This window comes from Perca flavescens, chromosome 14 (assembly GCF_004354835.1).
Source record: "Perca flavescens isolate YP-PL-M2 chromosome 14, PFLA_1.0, whole genome shotgun sequence".
Taxonomy (NCBI): Eukaryota; Metazoa; Chordata; class Actinopteri; order Perciformes; family Percidae; genus Perca; species Perca flavescens.
This window is the reverse complement of record NC_041344.1, coordinates 22,957,836-22,983,959: the sequence shown is the minus strand read 5'-3', so window position 1 is coordinate 22,983,959 and position 26,124 is coordinate 22,957,836. Positions and strand designations below refer to the sequence as shown.

At 35.2% G+C, this 26,124-nt stretch overlaps 1 protein-coding gene across 3 annotated transcripts in view; it reads right to left on the bottom strand.

The window, feature by feature from the left end:
• Positions 1 to 74: 74 nt before the first annotated feature.
• Positions 75 to 26,124, bottom strand: part of col16a1 (collagen, type XVI, alpha 1) — a 113,239-nt gene continuing 87,189 nt past the window's right edge. For all 3 annotated transcript variants that reach the window (XM_028596719.1, XM_028596722.1, XM_028596720.1), the window contains 5 exons: positions 4,470 to 4,664; positions 4,172 to 4,235; positions 3,828 to 4,004; positions 3,636 to 3,713; positions 75 to 1,615 (listed from right to left, as the gene is read on the bottom strand). In XM_028596719.1, the coding sequence (XP_028452520.1) occupies positions 1,422 to 1,615; positions 3,636 to 3,713; positions 3,828 to 4,004; positions 4,172 to 4,235; positions 4,470 to 4,664 (708 nt within the window). In that variant the 3' untranslated portion in view covers positions 75 to 1,421. The remainder of the gene's footprint in view (positions 1,616 to 3,635; positions 3,714 to 3,827; positions 4,005 to 4,171; positions 4,236 to 4,469; positions 4,665 to 26,124) is intronic.

Sequence of the window (26,124 nt, the reverse complement as noted above, 5' to 3'; positions counted from 1 at the left end):
CCATTCATTGATGGACAACAGTATTTTGTAAAGTGTTTGATACGACAGAGGTTGACAATGATAACATGATGCAGCATCTTTTAAAAGCAATTTAATTCAGTTTAACATTTCCCATGGGTTAGTTTGTGAGAAACAAAAGTCTGACCATGGCTCATAGTTTGAACTACTAATTTAAAAATGATTTTTTTTAAAAACGACAACAAAAAACAAAATACAGTAACATGTAACACTACAAAAACCATCTGCGATGCCTTGAAGAATATTTCCTTTATCGTGCGTGATTGTGAGGGCTAGGTGGCTGTGCTCAGTGTGTTGCATTACAGTACCTGTGGTAAATGGGCTCAATTATTGCTCATATTTCCTTAAACAAGTTTCTGTTGAAACAGACAGATGTTTATTACAGCTACTTTGGAATAAAAATGAGATGTTTTAAAATGGCTGTATTTCCAAAAAGTACTGGAGTTAAAATGACACAAAATCAACTTTAACAACATAATTAAAAAAGCCAATATGCTTTCTTGTGTAAACACAATTTAATTTTATAAATAATGATGTCTTTTACTGAAAACATTATTTCAATTTGAAAGCTTATAGACCATAAAAAAATATTCCTTTGGTTTTTTTTGTTGCTGGATAACCATTTGACAATAAAAAAATTGTGGCTGGCCATGCGTATGCCTTGTATCAAATCCTTTGAAAAGTATGAAAAGCCGATATATATATATATAAATATAAATATATACAAAATAGTCAATCCATCAAAAAGGGTATTTTTTTCTCCAGAACTGAGCTACATTTCTAGGGATATTCTCTTACAAGTGAAATTCATATATGTATCACACCACAAACACTGAGCCATATTAGAAATGCATGGGATGCACCCTGAATGTGATTTTGTGAGAAGGGAACAAAGATATGAGAGGTGCAAGCAAAGTGCTACAATAATTGTGTGCATTCTCTTTCTACAGATGTGGACAAAGAAAATGAAAAAAACCCAGAAAGGTTCAGAATTAATTAAGGAGAAGAAAATACAAATTGTGAATATTTTCACCTCCCCTGGGTTGTTTGAAATATACAAAAAGAGTTGAACACAGTGAGAATAAAGAAGCAAGACCAAAATAAAAGGCAGTAATATAGCAATGATGCCAATGCATTCATAGGGAAAAGAACGATGCAATAAAAATGTGCTGCTGGTGTGTCCTTGCAGGCCTTTCCAGTGGGGCCCTTAGAAAGAAATTGTGGATTTACTACAGTAGCAATCTGTGTGGGTAAATCTATGCAATTCAACAATAAAGGAGCTCATTGGTTTCATTGTGTGGTCAGATTTAATAACTTTGGATCATGGTCTTTGGCTTCCTGTCTTTTCCGTAGTCTCTTTGCTTTAGTCCCCCCTGCCCCTCTATTCCATCAGTTCTAGCCCTTTACCAGGGGCCCTTGATAGGTGGGCCCTTTGGGCTGTACTCTACTTGATGGCTCATACAATCTCCAGGATTACACCGGCCGTCATGTCCCTTTGCACCAGGCTGCCCAGGCGAGCCTGGGATCCCAGGAACACCCTGTTGCCCAACAGGACCTGGGGGTCCCATCTTACTATAGCCTGGGGGGCCTGGGACACCTGTAAAAAGAAGGGAAATAAAGAGAATGTAATGATTGTGGCACTTAGCCGTAAAGAGGATATATTAAAAAAGAGAAAACAAAAGAGTAAAAGGAATAGTTTGACATTTGGGGTAAAACACACATGTCAAACTGTTCCTTTAAAGGTTAAGTAAGGTGTTGCCATTTAACGCTGTAGCACCAATACAATGCAGAAACAAGAAGATATGTGCAAACCACCATGTCTGTTATCAAGGGGACATGGGGAAAACATAACCCAGTCATTAAAATCCTATTTTGATCAATTGATGTGAGCATGGTTGCTTCTTCAACCCAAAATAAATAAACATATAACAAATTGACTGCAGATGCTAATTCGCTAATTTAGCCAAAGCTATCTCAACTCCATGACGATTAAGGATGGTCAGATGTTGATTTGGGTGGTATGAATTAGTATGTAATTTTAGTGACTTTAATTAAGACAATTTAAGAATGACCCAACATTACTTTCACCATGCTGGTAATTTACTAATCAACAATAAATGCAAACTTAGTAATTAGCATCATTTATGTGATGACAGCAATTCTCACAGAAGGGTTTAGCATCAGGTGTAGCTTGAATTTCTAGTGGAAGACTGTTGCAGATGTACAAACCCCAATTCCAATGAAGTTGGGACGTTGTATACGTAAATAATAACAGAATATAATGATTTGCAAATCCTTTTCAGCCTATATTCAACTGAATACACTACAACGACAAGATATTTAATGTTCAAACTGATAAACTTTATTTATTGTTCATCTATTGTTTTTTGCAAATATTCACTCGTTTTGAATTTGATGCAAAATGCAACATGTTCCAAAAAAGCTGGGACAGCGGCAACAAAAGACTGGGAAGTTGAGGCATGCTCAAAAAACACCTGTTTGGAACATTCCACAGGTGAACAGGTTCAATGGTCATGATTGGGTATAAAAGGAGCATCCCCAAAAGCCTCACTCGTTTGTAAAGCAAAGATGGGGCGAGTTTCACCACTTTGTAAACAACTGCGTGAGCAAATAGTCCAACAGTTTAAGAACAATGTTTCTCAACGTACAATTGCAAGGAATTTCATGGACGTCATGTCCTCTGGGCCAAAGAAGAAAAGGACCATCCAGATTGCATCCAGCATCTGTGATGGTTTGGGGGTGTGTTAGTGCCCATGGCATCACATCTGTGAAGGCACCATTAATGCTAAAAAGGTACATACAGACAGTTTTGGAGCAACATATGCTGCCATCCAAGCAAAGTTTTTTTCAGGGATGTCCCTGCTAATTTCAGCAAGACAATGCTAAGCCTGTTCTGCACGTGTTACAACAGCGTGGCTTTGTAGTAAAAGAGTGTGGGTACTAGACGGGCCTGCCTGCAGTCCAGACCTGTCTCCCATTGAAAATGTGTGGCGCATTATGAAGTGCAAAATACGACAACGGAGATCCAGGACTGTGGAGCAACTGAAGTCATACATCAAGCAAGAATGGTAAAGAATTTCACCTACATAACTTCAACAATAATGTCCTCAGTTCACAAATGCTTATTGAGTGTTATTAATAGAAAAGGTGATGTAACACAGTGGTAAACATGCCCCTGCCCCAGCTTTTTTGGAATGTGTTGCAGGCATCAAATTCAAAACAAGTGAATCTTTGCAAAAAAACAACGTTTATCAGTTTGAACATTAAATATCTTGTCTTTGTTGTGTATTCAATTGAATATAGGTTGAAAAGGATTTGCAAATCATTGTATTCGATTTACGTTTTACACAATGTAAAACTTCATTGGAATTGGGGTTTGTAAGTACTTCAACAAAATTTGACAGGAGAAGGGATTTACTGTAACTAACATAACAATTTGAATGTCTTAACTAAAACGCAGAAACTTTCTTTGTCGATACACATGGTGAAATGTGCCAAACGTTGCTAACTGTTAGCTATGGCTTTAAGTAAGGCTGACACACAATATGGCTGCCATCTCTCTACTTACTGATCCATGGACCAGTGGGGTACATTACCTGGTGCTCCTGGAGGTCCTACATCTCCCATCTCTCCAACACCCTTATCTCCTTTTTCTCCATGTGGTCCTCGTGGTCCTACAGAAAGAGACACACATATTTTGACAACATGACAGATAAACTGTTTACAGTTAGCTAATGAAGACACTTGTCATGGTGCTGAAAGTATTACTGGTAAAACTGATGGCTCACCAGGGGGGCCTGTGATTCCTGGCCGGCCTTGTCTGCCCATCTGTCCCGGGTTTCCAGGTGCACCTGGGTTCCCAGGACTACCTGGAGTTCCGTCTTTGCCAGGCGGCCCAGGCCGACCTGGGGATGCCACCATCTCTACTGGCATCTGCATGCGAGACATGTAGTAGGCCATTCTCTCTGGGGAGGGGAAATGTGCAAGAACAAAGAAGGATTTCACAGTAGCAATAGCAGAGGTGTCCCGGAGGAGAAATGGAATAATTCTCTGAAGAAAAGATTTTGCTCTAGACGAAGAACTGCAGCATTATACGCAGTAAATATTCACCTAACAATGCACATGTGCTCACCATCAAAGATCTTGATGACCTGCTGGCGGATGAAGTTCTTGACTTCATCATAATTGACTACAGCCTGTTTAAGAATAGAGAAATTAAGAGAAAAACAAAAGGGCAAACATTAATCAAGGAACATAATTAAAACATTCATTATTAAAAAGTGCAGATGGAGCTTGTGAGCGCCTCCAGACACTGTACTGTGTCATTACCTCTTCTAAGCTTGATATTGCATGATTTGGATGTAAAAAAAAGTGTAAATAAATAAATAATTAAGCCACATGGCTATAAGTGTAATGAAACTGTATCTCACATCATTTCCTGGCGACCCTGGAGTTCCAGGGAGTCCGGGTGGGCCCTCTGACCCTGGGCTTCCCCTCTCTCCTCTTGGTCCGACCGGGCCGATCATGGGCTGTGCATCCTTGGAGTGGTAACCTCCACCGCCGGGGGGCCCTGGCCTACCTCTCTCCCCTGGGGAACCCTTCTGGCCTGCAGCCCCTGGTTCACCCTTGGAGACAGACACACATGCACACAGGTCTTAGATAAATGAAAATGTCAGTCATGTAGCTTAGAGACTGAATAAATAGTCATAGTATGGTATGTTATAAAAAATGTCATAGAAAGTCATTTAAACGACATAGTATAGTATGCCATAAAATGTCATGAACAATACACACAGTAGAGTCATATTATGCCATATAAAATGTCATGAAATGTGTCATAATATAGTATGTTATAAAAATGTCATAGTATAGAAAAGCAGCACAGTGGCCCAATGCTTAGCACTGTTTCCTACCAGAAAGAAGGTACAGGGTTCGAATCCATGAAGTATAGTACAATATAGAAAAAAAAAAGTAACAAGTCATAGTAATGGAAAGCAGCACAGTGGCCCAATGGTTAGCACTGTTGCCTCAATAGCATGTTGAAAGAAGTCACAAAAAAGCCATAGTATAGCATGTCGAAAAAATGTAATAGTATAGCATGTTGAAAATTTTGAAAAAATGTCACAGTAGTATGTCGAAAAAACATCATAGTTGAAAATGTTGAAAGTTGAACATTTTTGAAAAAAAGTCATAGTATAGTATGTCAAAAAAAATGTCATAGTATAGCATGTCTAAAATTTTGAAAAAATGTCAATGTATAGTATGTCGAAAACAGTCATAGTAAAGGGAAGCAGCACAGTGGCCCAATGGTTAGCACTACAGCCTCAATAGCACGTTAAAAGTTTTTTTTAAAGAAACCATAGTATAGCATATCGAAAAAATGTCATAGTATAGCATGTTGAAAACTTTTGAAAAAAAGTCATAGTATAGTATGTCGAAAAAAGTCATAATAATGGAAAGCAGCACAGTGGCCCAATGGTTAGCACTGTTGCCTCAATAGTATGTCGAAAAAAGGCACAAAAAAGCCATTGTATAGTATGTCGAAAAAAAGTCATAGTATAGCATGTCGAAAATTTTGAAAAAATGTCAATGTATAGTATGTCGAAAACAGTCATAGTAAAGGAAAGCAGCACAGTGGCCCAATGGTTAGCACTACCGCCTCAATAGCACGTTAAAAGTTTTTTTTAAAGAAACCATAGTATAGCATGTCGAAAAAATGTCATAGTATAGCATGTTGAAAACTTTTGAAAAAAAGTCATAGTATAGTATGTCGAAAAAAGTCATAATAATGGAAAGCAGCACAGTGGCCCAATGGTTAGCACTGTTGCCTCAATAGTATGTCGAAAAAAGGCACAAAAAAGCCATTGTATAGTATGTCGAAAAAAAGTCATAGTATAGCATGTCGAAAATTTTGAAAAAATGTCAATGTATAGTATGTCGAAAACAGTCATAGTAAAGGAAAGCAGCACAGTGGCCCAATGGTTAGCACTACCGCCTCAATAGCACGTTAAAAGTTTTTTTTAAAGAAACCATAGTATAGCATGTCGAAAAAAAGTCATAGTATAGCATGTCGAAAATTTTGAAAAAATGTCAATGTATAGTATGTCGAAAACCGTCATAGTAAAGGAAAGGAGCACAGTGGCCCAATGGTTAGCACTACTGCATCAATAGTATGTCGAAAAAAGTCATAAAAAAATTATAGTACAGCATGTCGAAAAAATGTCATAGTATAGCATGTCGAAATTTTTTTTTAAATGTCATAGTATAGTATGTTGAAAAAAGTCAGAGTAAAGGAAAGCAGCACAGTGGCCAAATGGTTAGCACTGTTGCCTCAATAGGATGTCGAAAAATAGCACAAAAAAGCCATAGTATAGCATTTTGAAAAAAGTCACAAAAACGTCCCAGAACAAGAAAGCAACACGATGGCCCAATGGTTAGCACTGTTACCTTATAGCCAGAAGGTACAGGGTTCAAATCCATGAAGTATAGTACAATACATAAAAGAGTCACAAATCATAGTAATTGAAAGCAGCACAGTGGCCCAATGGCCACTACCGCCTCAATAGCACGTTACAAGTTTTTTTTTAAAAAGCCATAGTATAGCATGTCGAAAAAATGTCATAGTATAGCATGTCGAAAATTTTGAAAAAATGTCATAGTATAGTATGTCGAAAAAAGTCATAGTAAAGGAAAGCAGCACAGTGGCCCAATGGTTAGCACTGTTGCCTCAATAGTATGTCGAAAAAAGGCACAAAAAAGCCATAGTATAGTATGTCGAAACAAGTCATAGTAATGGAAAGCAGCACAGTGGCCCAATGGCCACTACCGCCTCAATAGCACGTTGAATTTAAAAAAATATAGTATGTCGAAAAAAAGTCATAGTATAGTATGTCGAAAATTTTGAAAAAATGTCATAGTATAGTATGTCGAAAACAGTCATAGTAAAGGAAAGGAGCACAGTGGCCCAATGGTTAGCACTACTGCATCAATAGTATGGCGAAAAAGGTCACAAAAACATCATAGTATAGCATGTCGAAAAAATGTCATAGTATAGAATGTCTAAAATTTTGAAAAAATGTCATAGTATAGTATGTCGAAAAAAGTCATAGTAAAGGAAAGCAGCACAGTGGCCCAATGGTTACCACTGTTGCGTCAATAGTATGTCGAAAAAAGGCACAAAAAAAGCCATAGTATAGCATTTTGAAAAAAGTCACAAAAACGTCCCAGAATAAGAAAGCAACACGATGGCCCAATGGTTAGCACTGTTACCTTACAGCCAGAAGGTACAGAGTTCAAATCCATGAAGTATAGTACAATACATAAAAGAGTCACAAGTCATAGTAATGGAAAGCAGCACAGTTGCCCAATAGCATATCAAAAATTTTGAAAAAATGTCATAGTATAGTATGTCAAAAAAAGTCATAGTAAAGGAAAGCAACACAGTGGCCCAATGGTTAGCACTGTTGCCTCAGTAGTATGTCGAAAAAAGGCAGAAAAAAAGCCATAGTATAGTATGTCAAAAAAAAGTCATAGTATAGTCTGTAGAAAATTTTGAAAAAAAGTCAATGTATAGTATGTCGAAAACAGTCATAGTAAAGGAAAGTAGCACAGTGGCCCAATGGTTAGCACTACCGCCTCAATAGCACGTTGAAAGTTTTAAAAAAAAAAGCCATAGTATAGTATGTCGAAAAAAGTCATAGTAATGGAAAGCAGCACAGTGGCCCAATGGTTAGGACTACTGCCTTAATAGCATGTTGAAAGTTTTTTTAAAAAAAGCCATAGTATAGCATGTCGAAAAAATGTCATAGTATAGCATGTCGAAAATTTTGAAAAAATGTCATAGTATAGTATGTCGAAGAAAGTCATAGTAAAGGAAAGCAGTACAGTGGCCCAATGGTTAGCACTACTGCATCAATAGTATGGCGAAAAAGGTCGCAAAAACATCATAGTATAGCATGTTAAAAAAATGTCATAGTATACCATGTCTAAAATTTTGAAAAAATGTCATAGTATAGTATGTCGAAAAAAGTCATAGTAAAGGAAAGCAGTACAGTGGCCCAATGGTTAGCACTGTTGCCTCAATAGTATGTCAAAAAAAGGCACAAAAAAGCCATTGTATAGCATGTCGAAAAAAAGTCATAGTATAGCATGTCGAAAATTTTGAAAAAATGTCAATGTATAGTATGTCGAAAACAGTCATAGTAAAGGAAAGGAGCACAGTGGCCCAATGGTTAGCACTACTGCATCAAAAGTATGGCGAAAAAGGTCACAAAAACATCATAGTATAGCATGTCGAAAAAATGTCATAGTATAGCATGTCTAAAATTTTGAAAAAATGTCATAGTATAGTATGTCGAAAAAAGTCATAGTAAAGGAAAGCAGCACAGTGGCCCAATGGTTAGCACTGTTGCCTCAATAGGATGTCGAAAAATAGCACAAAAAAGCCATAGTATAGCATTTTGAAAAAAGTCACAAAAACGTCCCAGAACAAGAAAGCAACACGATGGCCCAATGGTTAGCACTGTTACCTTACAGCCAGAAGGTACAGGGTTCAAATCCATGAAGTATAGTACAATACATAAAAGAGTCACAAATCATAGTAATTGAAAGCAGCACAGTGGCCCAATGGCCACTACCGCCTCAATAGCACGTTAAAAGTTTTTTTTTAAAAAGTCATAGTATAGCATGTCGAAAACAGTCATAGTAAAGGAAAGGAGCACAGTGGCCCAATGGTTAGCACTACTGCATCAATAGTATGGCGAAAAAGGTCACAAAAACATCATAGTATAGCATGTCGAAAAAATGTCATAGTATAGCATGTCGAAATTTTTTTTTAAATGTCATAGTATAGTATGTTGAAAAAATACTATAAAAAATGGTTAGCACTGTTGCCTCAATAGTATGTCGAAAAAAGGCACAAAAAAGCCATAGTATAGTATGTCGAAACAAGTCATAGTAATGGAAAGCAGCACAGTGGCCCAATGGCCACTACCGCCTCAATAGCACGTTGAATTTAAAAAAATATAGTATGTCGAAAAAAAGTCATAGTATAGTATGTCAATACATAAAAGAGTCACAAATCATAGTAATTGAAAGCAGCACAGTGGCCCAATAGCATGTCAAAAATTTTGAAAAAATGTCATAGTATAGTATGTCGAAAAAAGTCATAGTAAAGGAAAGCAACACAGTGGCCCAATGGTAAGCACTGTTGCCTCAGTAGTATGTAGAAAAAAGGCAGAAAAAAAGCCATAGTATAGTATGTCGAAAAAAAGTCATAGTATAGTCTGTAGAAAATTTTGAAAAAAAGTCAATGTATAGTATGTCGAAAACAGTCATAGTAAAGGAAAGTAGCACAGTGGCCCAATGGTTAGCACTACCGCCTCAATAGCACGTTGAAAGTTAAAAAAAAAAAAGCCATAGTATAGTATGTCGAAAAAAGTCATAGTAATGGAAAGCAGCACAGTGGCCCAATGGTTAGGACTACTGCCTTAATAGCATGTTGAAAGTTTTTTTAAAAAAAGCCATAGTATAGCATGTCGAAAAAATGTCATAGTATAGCATGTCTAACATTTTGAAAAAATGTCATAGTATAGTATGTCGAAAAAAGTCATAGTAAAGGAAAGCAGTACAGTGGCCCAATGGTTAGCACTACTGCATCAATAGTATGGCGAAAAAGGTCGCAAAAACATCATAGTATAGCATGTCGAAAAAATGTCATAGTATAGCATGTTGAAAACTTTTGAAAAAAAGTCAGTGTATAGTATGTTGAAAACAGTCATAGTAAAGGAAAGCAGCACAGTGGCCCAATGGTTAACAGTGTTGCCTCAATAGTATGTCGAAAAAAGGCACAAAAAAGCCATAGTATAGCATGTCGAAAAAATGTCATAGTAAAGGAAAGCAGCACAGTGGCCCAATGGTTAGGACAACTGCCTTAATAGCATGTTGAAAGTTTTTTTAAAAAAAGCCATAGTATAGCATGTCGAAAAAATGTCATAGTATAGCATGTCTAACATTTTGAAAAAATGTCATAGTATAGTATGTCGAAAAAAGTCATAGTAAAGGAAAGCAGTACAGTGGCCCAATGGTTAGCACTACTGCATCAATAGTAGTATGGGAAAAAAGGTCACAAAAAAAATCATAGTATAGCATGTCGAAAAAATGTCATAGTATAGCATGTCTAAAATTTTGAAAAAATGTCATAGTATAGTATGTCGAAAAAAGTCATAGTAAAGGAAAGCAGCACAGTGGCCCAATGGTTAGCACTGTTGCCTCAATAGGATGTCGAAAAATAGCACAAAAAAGCCATAGTATAGCATTTTGAAAAAAGTCACAAAAACGTCCCAGAACAAGAAAGCAACACGATGGCCCAATGGTTAGCACTGTTACCTTACAGCCAGAAGGTACAGGGTTCAAATCCATGAAGTATAGTACAATACATAAAAGAGTCACAAATCATAGTAATTGAAAGCAGCACAGTGGCCCAATGGCCACTACCGCCTCAATAGCACGTTAAAAGTTTTTTTTTAAAAAGTCATAGTATAGCATGTCGAAAATTTTGAAAAAATGTCAATGTATAGTATGTCGAAAACAGTCATAGTAAAGGAAAGGAGCACAGTGGCCCAATGGTTAGCACTACTGCATCAATAGTATGGCGAAAAAGGTCACAAAAACATCATAGTATAGCATGTCGAAAAAATGTCATAGTATAGCATGTCGAAATTTTTTTTTAAATGTCATAGTATAGTATGTTGAAAAAATACTATAAAAAATGGTTAGCACTGTTGCCTCAATAGTATGTCGAAAAAAGGCACAAAAAAGCCATAGTATAGTATGTCGAAACAAGTCATAGTAATGGAAAGCAGCACAGTGGCCCAATGGCCACTACCGCCTCAATAGCACGTTGAATTTAAAAAAATATAGTATGTCGAAAAAAAGTCATAGTATAGTATGTCAATACATAAAAGAGTCACAAATCATAGTAATTGAAAGCAGCACAGTGGCCCAATAGCATGTCAAAAATTTTGAAAAAATGTCATAGTATAGTATGTCGAAAAAAGTCATAGTAAAGGAAAGCAACACAGTGGCCCAATGGTAAGCACTGTTGCCTCAGTAGTATGTAGAAAAAAGGCAGAAAAAAAGCCATAGTATAGTATGTCGAAAAAAAGTCATAGTATAGTCTGTAGAAAATTTTGAAAAAAAGTCAATGTATAGTATGTCGAAAACAGTCATAGTAAAGGAAAGTAGCACAGTGGCCCAATGGTTAGCACTGTTACCTTACAGCCAGAAGGTACAGAGTTCAAATCCATGAAGTATAGTACAATACATAAAAGAGTCAGAAGTCATAGTAAAGGAAAGCAGTACAGTGGCCCAATGGTCAGCACTACTACATCAATAGTATGGCGAAAAAGGTCGCAAAAACATCATAGTATAGCATGTCAAAAAAATGTCATAGTATAGCATGTTGAAAACTTTTGAAAAAAAGTCAGTGTATAGTATGTTGAAAACAGTCATAGTAAAGGAAAGCAGCACAGTGGCCCAATGGTTAGCAGTGTTGCCTCAATAGTATGTCGAAAAAAGGCACAAAAAAGCCATAGTATAGCATGTCGAAAAAATGTCATAGTAAAGGAAAGCAGCACAGTGGCCCAATGGTTAGGACTACTGCCTTAATAGCATGTTGAAAGTTTTTTAAAAAAAAGCCATAGTATAGCATGTCGAAAAAATGTCATAGTATAGCATGTCTAACATTTTGAAAAAATGTCATAGTATAGTATGTCGAAAAAAGTCATAGTAAAGGAAAGCAGTACAGTGGCCCAATGGTTAGAACTACTGCATCAATAGTATGGCGAAAAAGGTCACAAAAACATCATAGTATAGCATGTCGAAAAAATGTCATAGTATAGCATGTCTAAAATTTTGAAAAAATGTCATAGTATAGTATGTCGAAAAAAGTCATAGTAAAGGAAAGCAGCACAGTGGCCCAATGGTTACCACTGTTGCCTCAATAGAATGTCGAAAAAAGGCACAAAAAAGCCATAGTATAGCATTTTGAAAAAAGTCACAAAAACCTCCCAAAATAAGAAAGCAAAACAATGGCCCAATTGTTAGCACTGTTACCTTACAGCCAGAAGGTACAGAGTTCAAATCCATGAAGTATAGTACAATACATAAAAGAGTCAGAAGTCGTAGTAATGGAAAGCAGCACAGTGGACCAATGGCCACTACCACCTCAATAGCACATTAAAAGTTTTTAAAAAAAAAAAGCCATAGTATAGCATGTCGAAAAAATGTCATAGTATAGCATGTCTAAAATTTTGAAAAAATGTCAATGTATAGTATGTCGAAAACAGTCATAGTAAAGGGAAGCAGCACAGTGGCCCAATGGTTAGCACTACCGCCTCAATAGCACGTTAAAAGTTTTTTTAAAGAAACCATAGTATAGCATGTCGAAAAAATGTCATAGTATAGCATGTTGAAAACTTTTGAAAAAAAGTCATAGTATAGTATGTCGAAAAAAGTCATAATAATGGAAAGCAGCACAGTGGCCCAATGGTTAGCACTGTTGCCTCAATAGTATGTCGAAAAAGGCACAAAAAAAGCCATTGTATAGTATGTCGAAAAAAGTCATAGTATAGCATGTCGAAAATTTTGAAAAATGTCAATGTATAGTATGTCGAAAACAGTCATAGTAAAGGAAAGCAGCACAGTGGCCCAATGGTTAGCACTACCGCCTCAATAGTACGTTAAAAGTTTTTTTTAAAGAAACCATAGTATAGCATGTCGAAAAAATGTCATAGTATAGCATGTTGAAAACTTTTGAAAAAAAGTCATAGTATAGTATGTCGAAAAAAGTCATAATAATGGAAAACAGCACAGTGGCCCAATGGTTAGCACTGTTGCCTCAATAGTATGTCGAAAAAAGGCACAAAAAAGCCATTGTATAGTATGTCGAAAAAAAGTCATAGTATAGCTTGTCGAAAATTTTGAAAAAATGTCAATGTATAGTATGTTGAAAACAGTCATAGTAAAGGAAAGGAGCACAGTGGCCCAATGGTTAACACTACTGCATCAATAATATGTCGAAAAAAGTCACAAAAAAATCATAGTATAGCATGTCGAAAAAATGTCATAGTATAGCATGTCGGAATTTTTTTTTAAATGTCATAGTATAGTATGTCGAAAAAAGTCAGAGTAAAGGAAAGCAGCACAGTGGCCCAATGGTTAGCACTGTTGCCTCAATAGGATGTCGAAAAATAGCACAAAAAAGCCATAGTATAGCATTTTGAAAAAAGTCACAAAAACGTCCCAGAACAAGAAAGCAACACGATGGCCCAATGGTTAGCACTGTTACCTTACAGCCAGAAGGTACAGGGTTCAAATCCATGAAGTATAGTACAATACATAAAAGAGTCACAAATCATAGTAATTGAAAGCAGCACAGTGGCCCAATGGCCACTACTGCCTCAATAGCAAGTTAAAAGTTTTTTTTTAAAAAGCCATAGTATAGCATGTCGAAAAAATGTCATAGTATAGCATGTTGAAAACTTTTGAAAAAAAAAGTCAGTGTATAGTATGTTGAAAACAGTCATAGTAAAGGAAAGCAGCACAGTGGCCCAATGGTTAGCAATGTTGCCTCAATAGTATGTTGAAAAAAAAGGCACAAAAAGCCATAGTATAGTATGTCGAGAAAAAAAAAGTCATAGTATAGTATGTCGAAAATTTTGAAAAATGTCATAGTATAGTATGTCGAAAAAAGTCAGAGTAAAAGGAAAGCAGTACAGTGGCCCAATGGTTAGCACTACTGCATCAATAGTATGGCGAAAAAGGTCACAAAAACATCATAGTATAGCATGTTAAAAAAATGTCATAGTATAGCATGTCGAAAATTTTGAAAAAATGTCATAGTATAGTATGTCGAAAAAAGTCATAGTAAAGGAAAGCAGCACAGTGGCCCAATGGTTAGCACTGTTGCCTCAATAGTATGTCGAAAAAAGGCAGAAAAAAAGCCACAGTATAGTATGTTGAAAAAAAGTCATAGTATAGTATGTAGAAAATTTTGAAAAAAAGTCAATGTATAGTATGTCGAAATCAGTCATAGTAAAGGAAAGTAGCACAGTGGCCCAATGGTTAGCACTACCGCCTCAATAGCACATTGAAAGTTTTTTTTAAAAATGCCATAGTATAGCATGTCGAAAAAATGTCATAGTATAGCATGTTGAAAACTTTTGAAAAAAAGTCAGTGTATAGTATGTTGAAAAAAGTCATAATAATGGAAAGCAGCACAGTGGCCCAATGGTTAGCACTGTTGCCTCAATAGTATGTCGAAAAAAGGCACAAAAAGCCATTGTATAGTGTCGAAAAAAAAGTCATAGTATAGCATGTCGAAAATTTTGAAAAAATGTCAATGTATAGTATGTCGAAAACAGTCATAGTAAAGGAAAGCAGCACAGTGGCCCAATGGTTAGCACTACCGCCTCAATAGCACGTTAAAAGTTTTTTTTAAAGAAACCATAGTATAGCATGTCGAAAAAATGTCATAGTATAGCATGTTGAAAACTTTTGAAAAAAAGTCATAGTATAGTATGTCGAAAAAAGTCATAATAATGGAAAACAGCACAGTGGCCCAATGGTTAGCACTGTTGCCTCAATAGTATGTCGAAAAAAGGCACAAAAAAGCCATTCTATAGCATGTCGAAAAAAAGTCATAGTATAGCATGTCGAAAATTTTGAAAAAATGTCAATGTATAGTATGTCGAAAACAGTCATAGTAAAGGAAAGGAGCACAGTGGCCCAATGGTTAGCACTACTGCATCAATAGTATGTCGAAAAAAGTCACAAAAAAATCATAGTATAGCATGTCGAAAAAATGTCATAGTATAGCATGTCGAAATTTTTTTTTAAATGTCATAGTATAGTATGTTGAAAAAAGTCAGAGTAAAGGAAAGCAGCACAGTGGCCCAATGGTTAGCACTGTTGCCTCAATAGGATGTCGAAAAATAGCACAAAAAAGCCATAGTATAGCATTTTGAAAAAAGTCACAAAAACGTCCCAGAACAAGAAAGCAACACGATGGCCCAATGGTTAGCACTGTTACCTTACAGCCAGAAGGTATAGGGTTCAAATCCATGAAGTGTAGTACAAATAAAAGAGTCACAAATCATAATAATTGAAAGCAGCACAGTGGCCCAATGGCCACTACCGCCTCAATAGCAAGTTAAAAGTTTTTTTTTAAAAAGCCATAGTATAGCATGTCGAAAAAATGTCATAGTATAGCATGTTGAAAACTTTTGAAAAAAAGTCAGTGTATAGTATGTTGAAAACAGTCATAGTAAAGGAAAGCAGCACAGTGGCCCAATAGTTAGCAATGTTGCCTCAATAGTATGTTGAAAAAAGGCACAAAAAATCCATAGTATAGTATGTCGAAAAAAAGTCATAGTATAGTATGTCGAAAATTTTGAAAAAATGTCATAGTATAGTATGTCGAAAAAAGTCAGAGTAAAGGAAAGCAGTACAGTGGCCCAATGGTTAGCACTACTGCATCAATAGTATGGCGAAAAAGGTCACAAAAACATCATAGTATAGCATGTTAAAAAAATGTCATAGTATAGCATGTCGAAAATTTTGAAAAAATGTCATAGTATAGTATGTCGAAAAAAGTCATAGTAAAGGAAAGCAGCACAGTGGCCCAATGGTTAGCACTGTTGCCTCAATAGTATGTCGAAAAAAGGCAGAAAAAAAGCCATAGTATAGTATGTCGAAAAAAAGTCATAGTATAGTATGTAGAAGATTTTGAAAAAAAGTCAATGTATAGTATGTCGAAATCAGTCATAGTAAAGGAAAGTAGCACAGTGGCCCAATGGTTAGCACTACCGCCTCAATAGCACATTGAAAGTTTTTTAAAAAAAAGCCATAGTATAGCATGTCGAAAAAATGTCATAGTATAGCATGTTGAAAACTTTTGAAAAAAAGTCAGTGTATAGTATGTTGAAAACAGTCATAGTAAAGGAAAGCAGCACAGTGGCCCAATGGTTAGCAATGTTGCCTCAATAATATGTTGAAAAAAGGCACAAAAAAGCCATAGTATAGTATGTCGAAAAAAAGTCATAGTATAGTATGTCGAAAATTTTGAAAAAATGTCATAGTATAGTATGTCGAAAAAAGTCATAGTAAAGGAAAGCAGTACAGTGGCCCAATGGTTAGCACTACTGCATCAATAGTATGGTGAAAAAGGTCACAAAAACATCATAGTATAGCATGTTAAAAAAATGTCATAGTATACCATGTCTAAAATTTTGAAAAAATGTCATAGTATAATATGTCAAAAAAAGTCATAGTAAAGGAAAACAGCACAGTGGCCCAATGGTTAGCAGTGTTGCCTCAATAGTATGTCGAAAAAAGGCACAAAAAAGCCATAGTATAGCATGTCGAAAAAATGTCATAGTATAGCATGTCTAACATTTGGAAAAAATGTCATAGTATAGTATGTCGAAAAAAGTCATAGTAAAGGAAAGCAGTACAGTGGCCCAATGGTTAGCACTGTTGCCTCAATAGTATGTCAAAAAAAGGCACAAAAAAGCCATTGTATAGCATGTCGAAAAAAAGTCATAGTATAGCATGTCGAAAATTTTGAAAAAATGTCAATGTATAGTATGTCGAAAACAGTCATAGTAAAGGAAAGGAGCACAGTGGCCCAATGGTTAGCACTACTGCATCAAAAGTATGGCGAAAAAGGTCACAAAAACATCATAGTATAGCATGTCGAAAAAATGTCATAGTATAGCATGTCTAACATACCATAGTATAGTATGTCGAAAAAAGTCATAGTAATGGAAAGCAGCACAGTGGCCCAATGGTTAGGACTACTGCCTTAATAGCATGTTGAAAGTTTTTTTTAAAAAAGCCATAGTATAGCATGTCGAAAAAATGTCATAGTATAGCATGTCTAACATTTTGAAAAAATGTCATAGTATAGTATGTCGAAAAAAGTCATAGTAAAGGAAAGCAGTACAGTGGCCCAATGGTTAGAACTACTGCATCAATAGTATGGCGAAAAAGGTCACAAAAACATCATAGTATAGCATGTCGAAAAAATGTCATAGTATAGCATGTCGAAAATTTTGAAAAAATGTCATAGTATAGTATGTCGAAAAAAGTCATAGTAAAGGAAAGCAGCACAGTGGCCCAATGGTTACCACTGTTGCCTCAATAGAATGTCGAAAAAAGGCACAAAAAAGCCATAGTATAGCATTTTGAAAAAAGTCACAAAAACCTCCCAAAATAAGAAAGCAAAACAATGGCCCAATGGTTAGCACTGTTACCTTACAGCCAGAAGGTACAGAGTTCAAATCCATGAAGTATAGTACAATACATAAAAGAGTCAGAAGTCGTAGTAATGGAAAGCAGCACAGTGGACCAATGGCCACTACCACCTCAATAGCATATTAAAAGTTTTTAAAAAAAAAAAAGCCATAGTATAGCATGTCGAAAAAATGTCATAGTATAGCATGTCTAAAATTTTGAAAAATGTCAATGTATAGTATGTCGAAAACAGTCATAGTAAAGGGAAGCAGCACAGTGGCCCAATGGTTAGCACTACCGCCTCAATAGCACGTTAAAAGTTTTTTTTAAAGAAACCATAGTATAGCATGTCGAAAAAATGTCATAGTATAGCATGTTGAAAACTTTTGAAAAAAAGTCATAGTATAGTATGTCGAAAAAAGTCATAATAATGGAAAGCAGCACAGTGGCCCAATGGTTAGCACTGTTGCCTCAATAGTATGTCGAAAAAAGGCACAAAAAAGCCATAGTATAGCATGTCGAAAAAATGTCATAGTATAGCATGTCTAACATTTGGAAAAAATGTCATAGTATAGTATGTCGAAAAAAGTCATAGTAAAGGAAAGCAGTACAGTGGCCCAATGGTTAGCACTGTTGCCTCAATAGTATGTCAAAAAAAGGCACAAAAAGCCATTGTATAGCATGTCTAAAAAAAAAAGTCATAGTATAGCATGTCGAAAAATTTTGAAAAAATGTCAATGTATAGTATGTCGAAAAACAGTCATAGTAAAGGAAAGGAGCACAGTGGCCCAATGGTTAGCACTACTGCATCAAAAGTATGGCGAAAAAAAGGTCACAAAACATCATAGTATAGCATGTCGAAAAAAATGTCATAGTATAGCATGTCTAAAATGTTGAAAAATGTCATAGTATAGTATGTAAAAAAAAAAGTCATAGTAAAGGAAAGCAGCACAGTGGCCCAATGGTTAGCACTGTTGCCTCAATAGGATGTCGAAAAATAGCACAAAAAAAGCCATAGTATAGCATTTTGAAAAAGTCACAAAAACGTCCCAGAACAAGAAAGCAACACGATGGCCCAATGGTTAGCACTGTTACCTTACAGCCAGAAGGTACAGGGTTCAAATCCATGAAGTATAGTACAATACATAAAAGAGTCACAAATCATAGTAATTGAAAGCAGCACAGTGGCCCAATGGCCACCACCGCCCCAATAGCACGTTAAAAGTTTTTTTTAAAAAGTCATAGTATAGCATGTCGAAAATTTTGAAAAAATGTCAATGTATAGTATGTCGAAAAACAGTCATAGTAAAGGAAAGGAGCACAGTGGCCCAATGGTTAGCACTACTGCATCAATAGTATGGCGAAAAGGTCACAAAAACATCATAGTATAGCATGTCGAAAAAAATGTCATAGTATAGCATGTCGAATTTTTTTTTTTAAATGTCATAGTATAGTATGTTGAAAAAATACTATAAAAAATGGTTAGCACTGTTGCCTCAATAGTATGTCGAAAAAAGGCACAAAAAAGCCATAGTATAGTATGTCGAAACAAGTCATAGTAATGGAAAGCAGCACAGTGGCCCAATGGCCACTACCACCGCCAATAGCACGTTGAATTTAAAAAAATATGTCTAAAAAAAAAAGTCAGTATAAAAAAGTCATAGTATGTCAATACATAAAAGAGTCACAAATCATAGTAATTGAAAGCAGCACAGTGGCCCAATAGCATGTCAAAATTTTGAAAAAATGTCATAGTATAGTATGTCGAAAAAGTCATAGTAAAGGAAAGCAACACAGTGGCCCAATGGTAAGCACTGTTGCCTAGGGTAGTATGTAGAAAAAGGCAAAAAAAGCCAAAATAGGCAGAAAAAAAGTATAGTCTGTAGAAAATTTGAAAAAAAGTCAATGTATAGTAAAAAACAGTCATAGTAAAGGAAATAGCACAGTGGTCAATGGTTAGCACCACCGCCTCAAAATGAAAGTTTAAAAAAAAGTCATAGTATAGTATGTCGAAAAAAGTCATAGTAATGGAAAGCAGCACAGTGGCCCAATGGTTAGCACTTAATAGCATGTTGAAAGTTTTCAATAGCAGTTGAAAGTTTAAAAAAAAGCCATAGTATAGCATGTCATTTTGAAAAAAAAGTCATAGTATAGAATGCAACATTTGGCCCAATGGTTAAAAACTGTTAATAGTATGGAAAGTTTTTTCACAAAAAAATCATAGTATAGCATGAAAAAAAATGTCATAGTATAATGTCTAAATTTTGAAAAAAGAAGTATAACATTTTGAAAACAGTCATAGTTGTCAAAAAAACAGTGGCCCACAAATGGTCATAGTATGTTGAAAAAAGTACAGTGGCCCAATGGTTAGAATACTGCATAGTATAGCACGAAAAAGCCAAAAAATGTCATAGTATAGCATGTCGAAAAAAAAATAAAAGAAAGCAAAAGTTGAAAAAATGTCATAATGGTTAGAAAAACTGTATTAAAAAAGTCATAGAATGTCGAAAAAGCAGCACAAAATGGTTACCATAGTATAGCATTTTGAAAAAGTCACAAAAACATCATAAAATAGCAAAAAATTTTGAAAAAGTCATAAAAACCTCGAAAAAAAGAAAAGCAAAACAATGGCCCAATGGTTAGCACTGTTACCTTACAGCCAGAAGGTACAGAGTTCAAATCCATGAAGTATAGTACAATCAAACATAAAAAGAGTCAGAAGTCGAAGTAATGGAAAGCAGCACAGTGGACCAATGGCCACTACCACCTCAATAGCACATTAAAAGTTTTTAAAAAAAAAAGCCATAGTATAGCATGTCGAAAAAATGTCATAGTATAGCATGTCTAAAATTTTGAAAAAATGTCAATGTATAGTATGTCGAAAACAGTCATAGTAAAGGGAAGCAGCACAGTGGCCCAATGGTTAGCACTACCGCCTCAATAGCACGTTAAAAGTTTTTTTTAAAGAAACCATAGTATAGCATGTCGAAAAAATGTCATAGTATAGCATGTTGAAAACTTTTGAAAAAAAGTCATAGTATAGTATGTCGAAAAAAGTCATAATAATGGAAAGCAGCACAGTGGCCCAATGGTTAGCACTGTTGCCTCAATAGTATGTCGAAAAAGGCACAAAAAGCCATTGTATAGTATGTCGAAAAAAAAAGTCATAGTATAGCATGTCGAAAATTTTGAAAAATGTCAATGTATAGTATGTCGAAAACAGTCATAGTAAAGGAAAGCAGCACAGTGGCCCAATGGTTAGCACTACCGCCTCAATAGTACGTTAAAAGTTTTTTTTTAAAGAAACCATAGTATAGCATGTCGAAAAAATGTCATAGTATAGCATGTTGAAAACTTTTGAAAAAAAGTCATAGTATAGTATGTCTAAAAAAAAGTCATAATAATGGAAAACAGCACAGTGGCCCAATGGTTAGCACTGTTGCCTCAATAGTATGTCGAAAAAAGGCACAAAAAAGCCATTGTATAGTATGTCGAAAAAAAGTCATAGTATAGCTTGTCGAAAATTTTGAAAAAATGTCAATGTATAGTATGTTGAAAACAGTCATAGTAAAGGAAAGGAGCACAGTGGCCCAATGGTTAACACTACTGCATCAATAATATGTCGAAAAAAAAGTCACAAAAAATCATAGTATAGCATGTCGAAAAAAATGTCATAGTATAGCATGTCGGAATTTTTTTTTAAATGTCATAGTATATAGTATGTTGAAAAAAGTCAGAGTAAAGGAAAGCAGCACAGTGGCCCAATGGTTAGCACTGTTGCCTCAATAGGATGTCGAAAAATAGCACAAAAAAGCCATAGTATAGCATTTTGAAAAAGTCACAAAAAAACGCCCCAGAACAAGAAAGCAACACGATGGCCCAATGGTTAGCACTGTTACCTTACAGCCAGAAGGTACAGGGTTCAAATCCATGAAGTATAGTACAATACATAAAAGAGTCACAAATCATAGTAATTGAAAGCAGCACAGTGGCCCAATGGCCACTACCGCCTCAATAGCAAGTTAAAAGTTTTTTTTTAAAAAGCCATAGTATAGCATGTCGAAAAAATGTCATAGTATAGCATGTTGAAAACTTTTGAAAAAAAGTCAGTGTATAGTATGTTGAAAACAGTCATAGTAAAGGAAAGCAGCACAGTGGCCCAATGGTTAGCAATGTTGCCTCAATAGTATGTTGAAAAAAGGCACAAAAAAGCCATAGTATAGTATGTCGAAAAAAAGTCATAGTATAGTATGTCGAAAATTTTGAAAAAATGTCATAGTATAGTATGTCGAAAAAAGTCAGAGTAAAGGAAAGCAGTACAGTGGCCCAATGGTTAGCACTACTGCATCAATAGTATGGCGAAAAAGGTCACAAAAACATCATAGTATAGCATGTTAAAAAAATGTCATAGTATAGCATGTCGAAAATTTTGAAAAAATGTCATAGTATAGTATGTCGAAAAAAGTCATAGTAAAGGAAAGCAGCACAGTGGCCCAATGGTTAGCACTGTTGCCTCAATAGTATGTCGAAAAAAGGCAGAAAAAAAGCCATAGTATAGTATGTTGAAAAAAAGTCATAGTATAGTATGTAGAAAATTTTGAAAAAAAGTCAATGTATAGTATGTCGAAATCAGTCATAGTAAAGGAAAGTAGCACAGTGGCCCAATGGTTAGCACTACCGCCTCAATAGCACATTGAAAGTTTTTTTAAAAATGCCATAGTATAGCATGTCGAAAAAATGTCATAGTATAGCATGTTGAAAACTTTTGAAAAAAAGTCAGTGTATAGTATGTTGAAAAAAGTCATAATAATGGAAAGCAGCACAGTGGCCCAATGGTTAGCACTGTTGCCTCAATAGTATGTCGAAAAAAGGCACAAAAAAGCCATTGTATAGTATGTCGAAAAAAAGTCATAGTATAGCATGTCGAAAATTTTGAAAAAATGTCAATGTATAGTATGTCGAAAACAGTCATAGTAAAGGAAAGCAGCACAGTGGCCCAATGGTTAGCACTACCGCCTCAATAGTACGTTAAAAGTTTTTTTTAAAGAAACCATAGTATAGCATGTCGAAAAAATGTCATAGTATAGCATGTTGAAAACTTTGAAAAAAAAAAGTCATAGTATAGTATGTCGAAAAAAGTCATAATAATGGAAAACAGCACAGTGGCCCAATGGTTAGCACTGTTGCCTCAATAGTATGTCGAAAAAAGGCACAAAAAAGCCATTGTATAGTATGTCGAAAAAAAGTCATAGTATAGCTTGTCGAAAATTTTGAAAAAATGTCAATGTATAGTATGTTGAAAACAGTCATAGTAAAGGAAAGGAGCACAGTGGCCCAATGGTTAACACTACTGCATCAATAATATGTCGAAAAAAGTCACAAAAAAATCATAGTATAGCATGTCGAAAAAATGTCATAGTATAGCATGTCGGAATTTTTTTTTAAATGTCATAGTATATAGTATGTTGAAAAAAGTCAGAGTAAAGGAAAGCAGCACAGTGGCCCAATGGTTAGCACTGTTGCCTCAATAGGATGTCGAAAAATAGCACAAAAAAGCCATAGTATAGCATTTTGAAAAAAGTCACAAAAACGTCCCAGAACAAGAAAGCAACACGATGGCCCAATGGTTAGCACTGTTACCTTACAGCCAGAAGGTACAGGGTTCAAATCCATGAAGTATAGTACAATACATAAAAGAGTCACAAATCATAGTAATTGAAAGCAGCACAGTGGCCCAATGGCCACTACCGCCTCAATAGCAAGTTAAAAGTTTTTTTTTAAAAAGCCATAGTATAGCATGTCGAAAAAATGTCATAGTATAGCATGTTGAAAACTTTTGAAAAAAAGTCAGTGTATAGTATGTTGAAAACAGTCATAGTAAAGGAAAGCAGCACAGTGGCCCAATGGTTAGCAATGTTGCCTCAATAGTATGTTGAAAAAAGGCACAAAAAAGCCATAGTATAGTATGTCGAAAAAAAGTCATAGTATAGTATGTCGAAAATTTTGAAAAAATGTCATAGTATAGTATGTCGAAAAAAGTCAGAGTAAAGGAAAGCAGTACAGTGGCCCAATGGTTAGCACTACTGCATCAATAGTATGGCGAAAAAGGTCACAAAAACATCATAGTATAGCATGTTAAAAAAATGTCATAGTATAGCATGTCGAAAAATTTTGAAAAAAAGTCATAGTATAGTATGTCGAAAAAAGTCATAGTAAAGGAAAGCAGCACAGTGGCCCAATGGTTAGCACTGTTGCCTCAATAGTATGTCGAAAAAAGGCAGAAAAAAAGCCATAGTATAGTATGTTGAAAAAAAGTCATAGTATAGTATGTAGAAAATTTGAAAAAAAGTCAATGTATAGTATGTCGAAATCAGTCATAGTAAAGGAAAGTAGCACAGTGGCCCAATGGTTAGCACTACCGCCTCAATAGCACATTGAAAGTTTTTAAAAAATGCCATAGTATAGCATGTCGAAAAAATGTCATAGTATAGCATGTTGAAAACTTTTGAAAAAAAGTCAGTGTATAGTATGTTGAAAAAAGTCATAATAATGGAAAGCAGCACAGTGGCCCAATGGTTAGCACTGTTGCCTCAATAGTATGTCGAAAAAGGCACAAAAAGCCATTGTATAGTATGTCAAAAAAAAAGTCATAGTATAGCATGTCGAAAATTTTGAAAAAATGTCAATGTATAGTATGTCGAAAAACAGTCATAGTAAAGGAAAGCAGCACAGTGGCCCAATGGTTAGCACCACCGCCTCAATAGCACGTAAAAGTTTTTTTTTTTTAAAGAAACCATAGTATAGCATGTCGCTTTAAAAAAATGTCATAGTATAGCATGTTGAAAACTTTTGAAAAAAAAAAAAGTCATAGTATAGTATGTCGAAAAAAGTCATAATAATGGAAAACAGCACAGTGGCCCAATGGTTAGCACTGTTGCCCTCAATAGTATGTCGAAAAAGGCACAAAAAGCCATTCTATAGCATGTCGAAAAAAAGTCATAGTATAGCATGTCGAAAATTTTGAAAAAATGTCAATGTATAGTATGTCGAAAACAGTCATAGTAAAGGAAAGGAGCACAGTGGCCCAATGGTTAGCACTACTGCATCAATAGTATGTCGAAAAAGTCACAAAAAAATCATAGTATAGCATGTAAAAAAAAAATGTCATAGTATAGCATGTCGAAATTTTTTTTTAAATGTCATAGTATAGTATGTTGAAAAAAGTCAGAGTAAAGGAAAGCAGCACAGTGGCCCAATGGTTAGCACTGTTGCCTCAATAGGATGTCGAAAAAATAGCACAAAAAGCCATAGTATAGCATTTTGAAAAAAAAGTCAAAAACGCCCCAGAACAAGAAAGCAACACGATGGCCCAATGGTTAGCACTGTTACCTTACAGCCAGAAGGTATAGGGTTCAAATCCATGAAGTGTAGTACAATACATAAAAGAGTCACAAATCATAATAATTGAAAGCAGCACAATGGCCCAATGGCCACTACCGCCTCAATAGCAAGTTAAAAGTTTTTTTTTAAAAAGCCATAGTATAGCATGTCGAAAAAATGTCATAGTATAGCATGTTGAAAACTTTTGAAAAAAAGTCAGTGTATAGTATGTTGAAAACAGTCATAGTAAAGGAAAGCAGCACAGTGGCCCAATAGTTAGCAATGTTGCCTCAATAGTATGTTGAAAAAAGGCACAAAAAAGCCATAGTATAGTATGTCGAAAAAAAAGTCATAGTATAGTATGTCGAAAATTTTGAAAAAATGTCATAGTATAGTATGTCGAAAAAAGTCAGAGTAAAGGAAAGCAGTACAGTGGCCCAATGGTTAGCACTACTGCATCAATAGTATGGCGAAAAAGGTCACAAAAACATCATAGTATAGCATGTTAAAAAAATGTCATAGTATAGCATGTCGAAAATTTTGAAAAAAATGTCATAGTATAGTATGTCGAAAAAAGTCATAGTAAAGGAAAGCAGCACAGTGGCCCAATGGTTAGCACTGTTGCCTCAATAGTATGTCGAAAAAAGGCAGAAAAAAAGCCATAGTATAGTATGTCGAAAAAAAGTCATAGTATAGTATGTAGAAGATTTTGAAAAAAAGTCAATGTATAGTATGTCGAAATCAGTCATAGTAAAGGAAAGTAGCACAGTGGCCCAATGGTTACTTTTCACCGCCTCAATAGCACATTGAAAGTTTTTAAAAAAAAGCCATAGTATAGCATGTCGAAAAAAATGTCATAGTATAGCATGTTGAAAACTTTGAAAAAAAAAAAGTCAGTGTATAGTATGTTGAAAAACAGTCATAGTAAAGGAAAGCAGCACAGTGGCCCAATGGTTAGCAATGTTGCCTCAATAATATGTTGAAAAAGGCACAAAAAAAGCCATAGTATAGTATGTCTAAAAAAAGTCATAGTATAGTATGTCGAAAATTTTGAAAAAATGTCATAGTATAGTATGTCGAAAAAAGTCATAGTAAAGGAAAGCAGTACAGTGGCCCAATGGTTAGCACTACTGCATCAATAGTATGGTGAAAAAGGTCACAAAAACATCATAGTATAGCATGTTAAAAAAATGTCATAGTATACCATGTCTAAAATTTTGAAAAAATGTCATAGTATAATATGTCAAAAAAAGTCATAGTAAAGGAAAACAGCACAGTGGCCCAATGGTTAGCAGTGTTGCCTCAATAGTATGTCGAAAAAAGGCACAAAAAAGCCATAGTATAGCATGTCGAAAAAATGTCATAGTATAGCATGTCTAACATTTGGAAAAAATGTCATAGTATAGTATG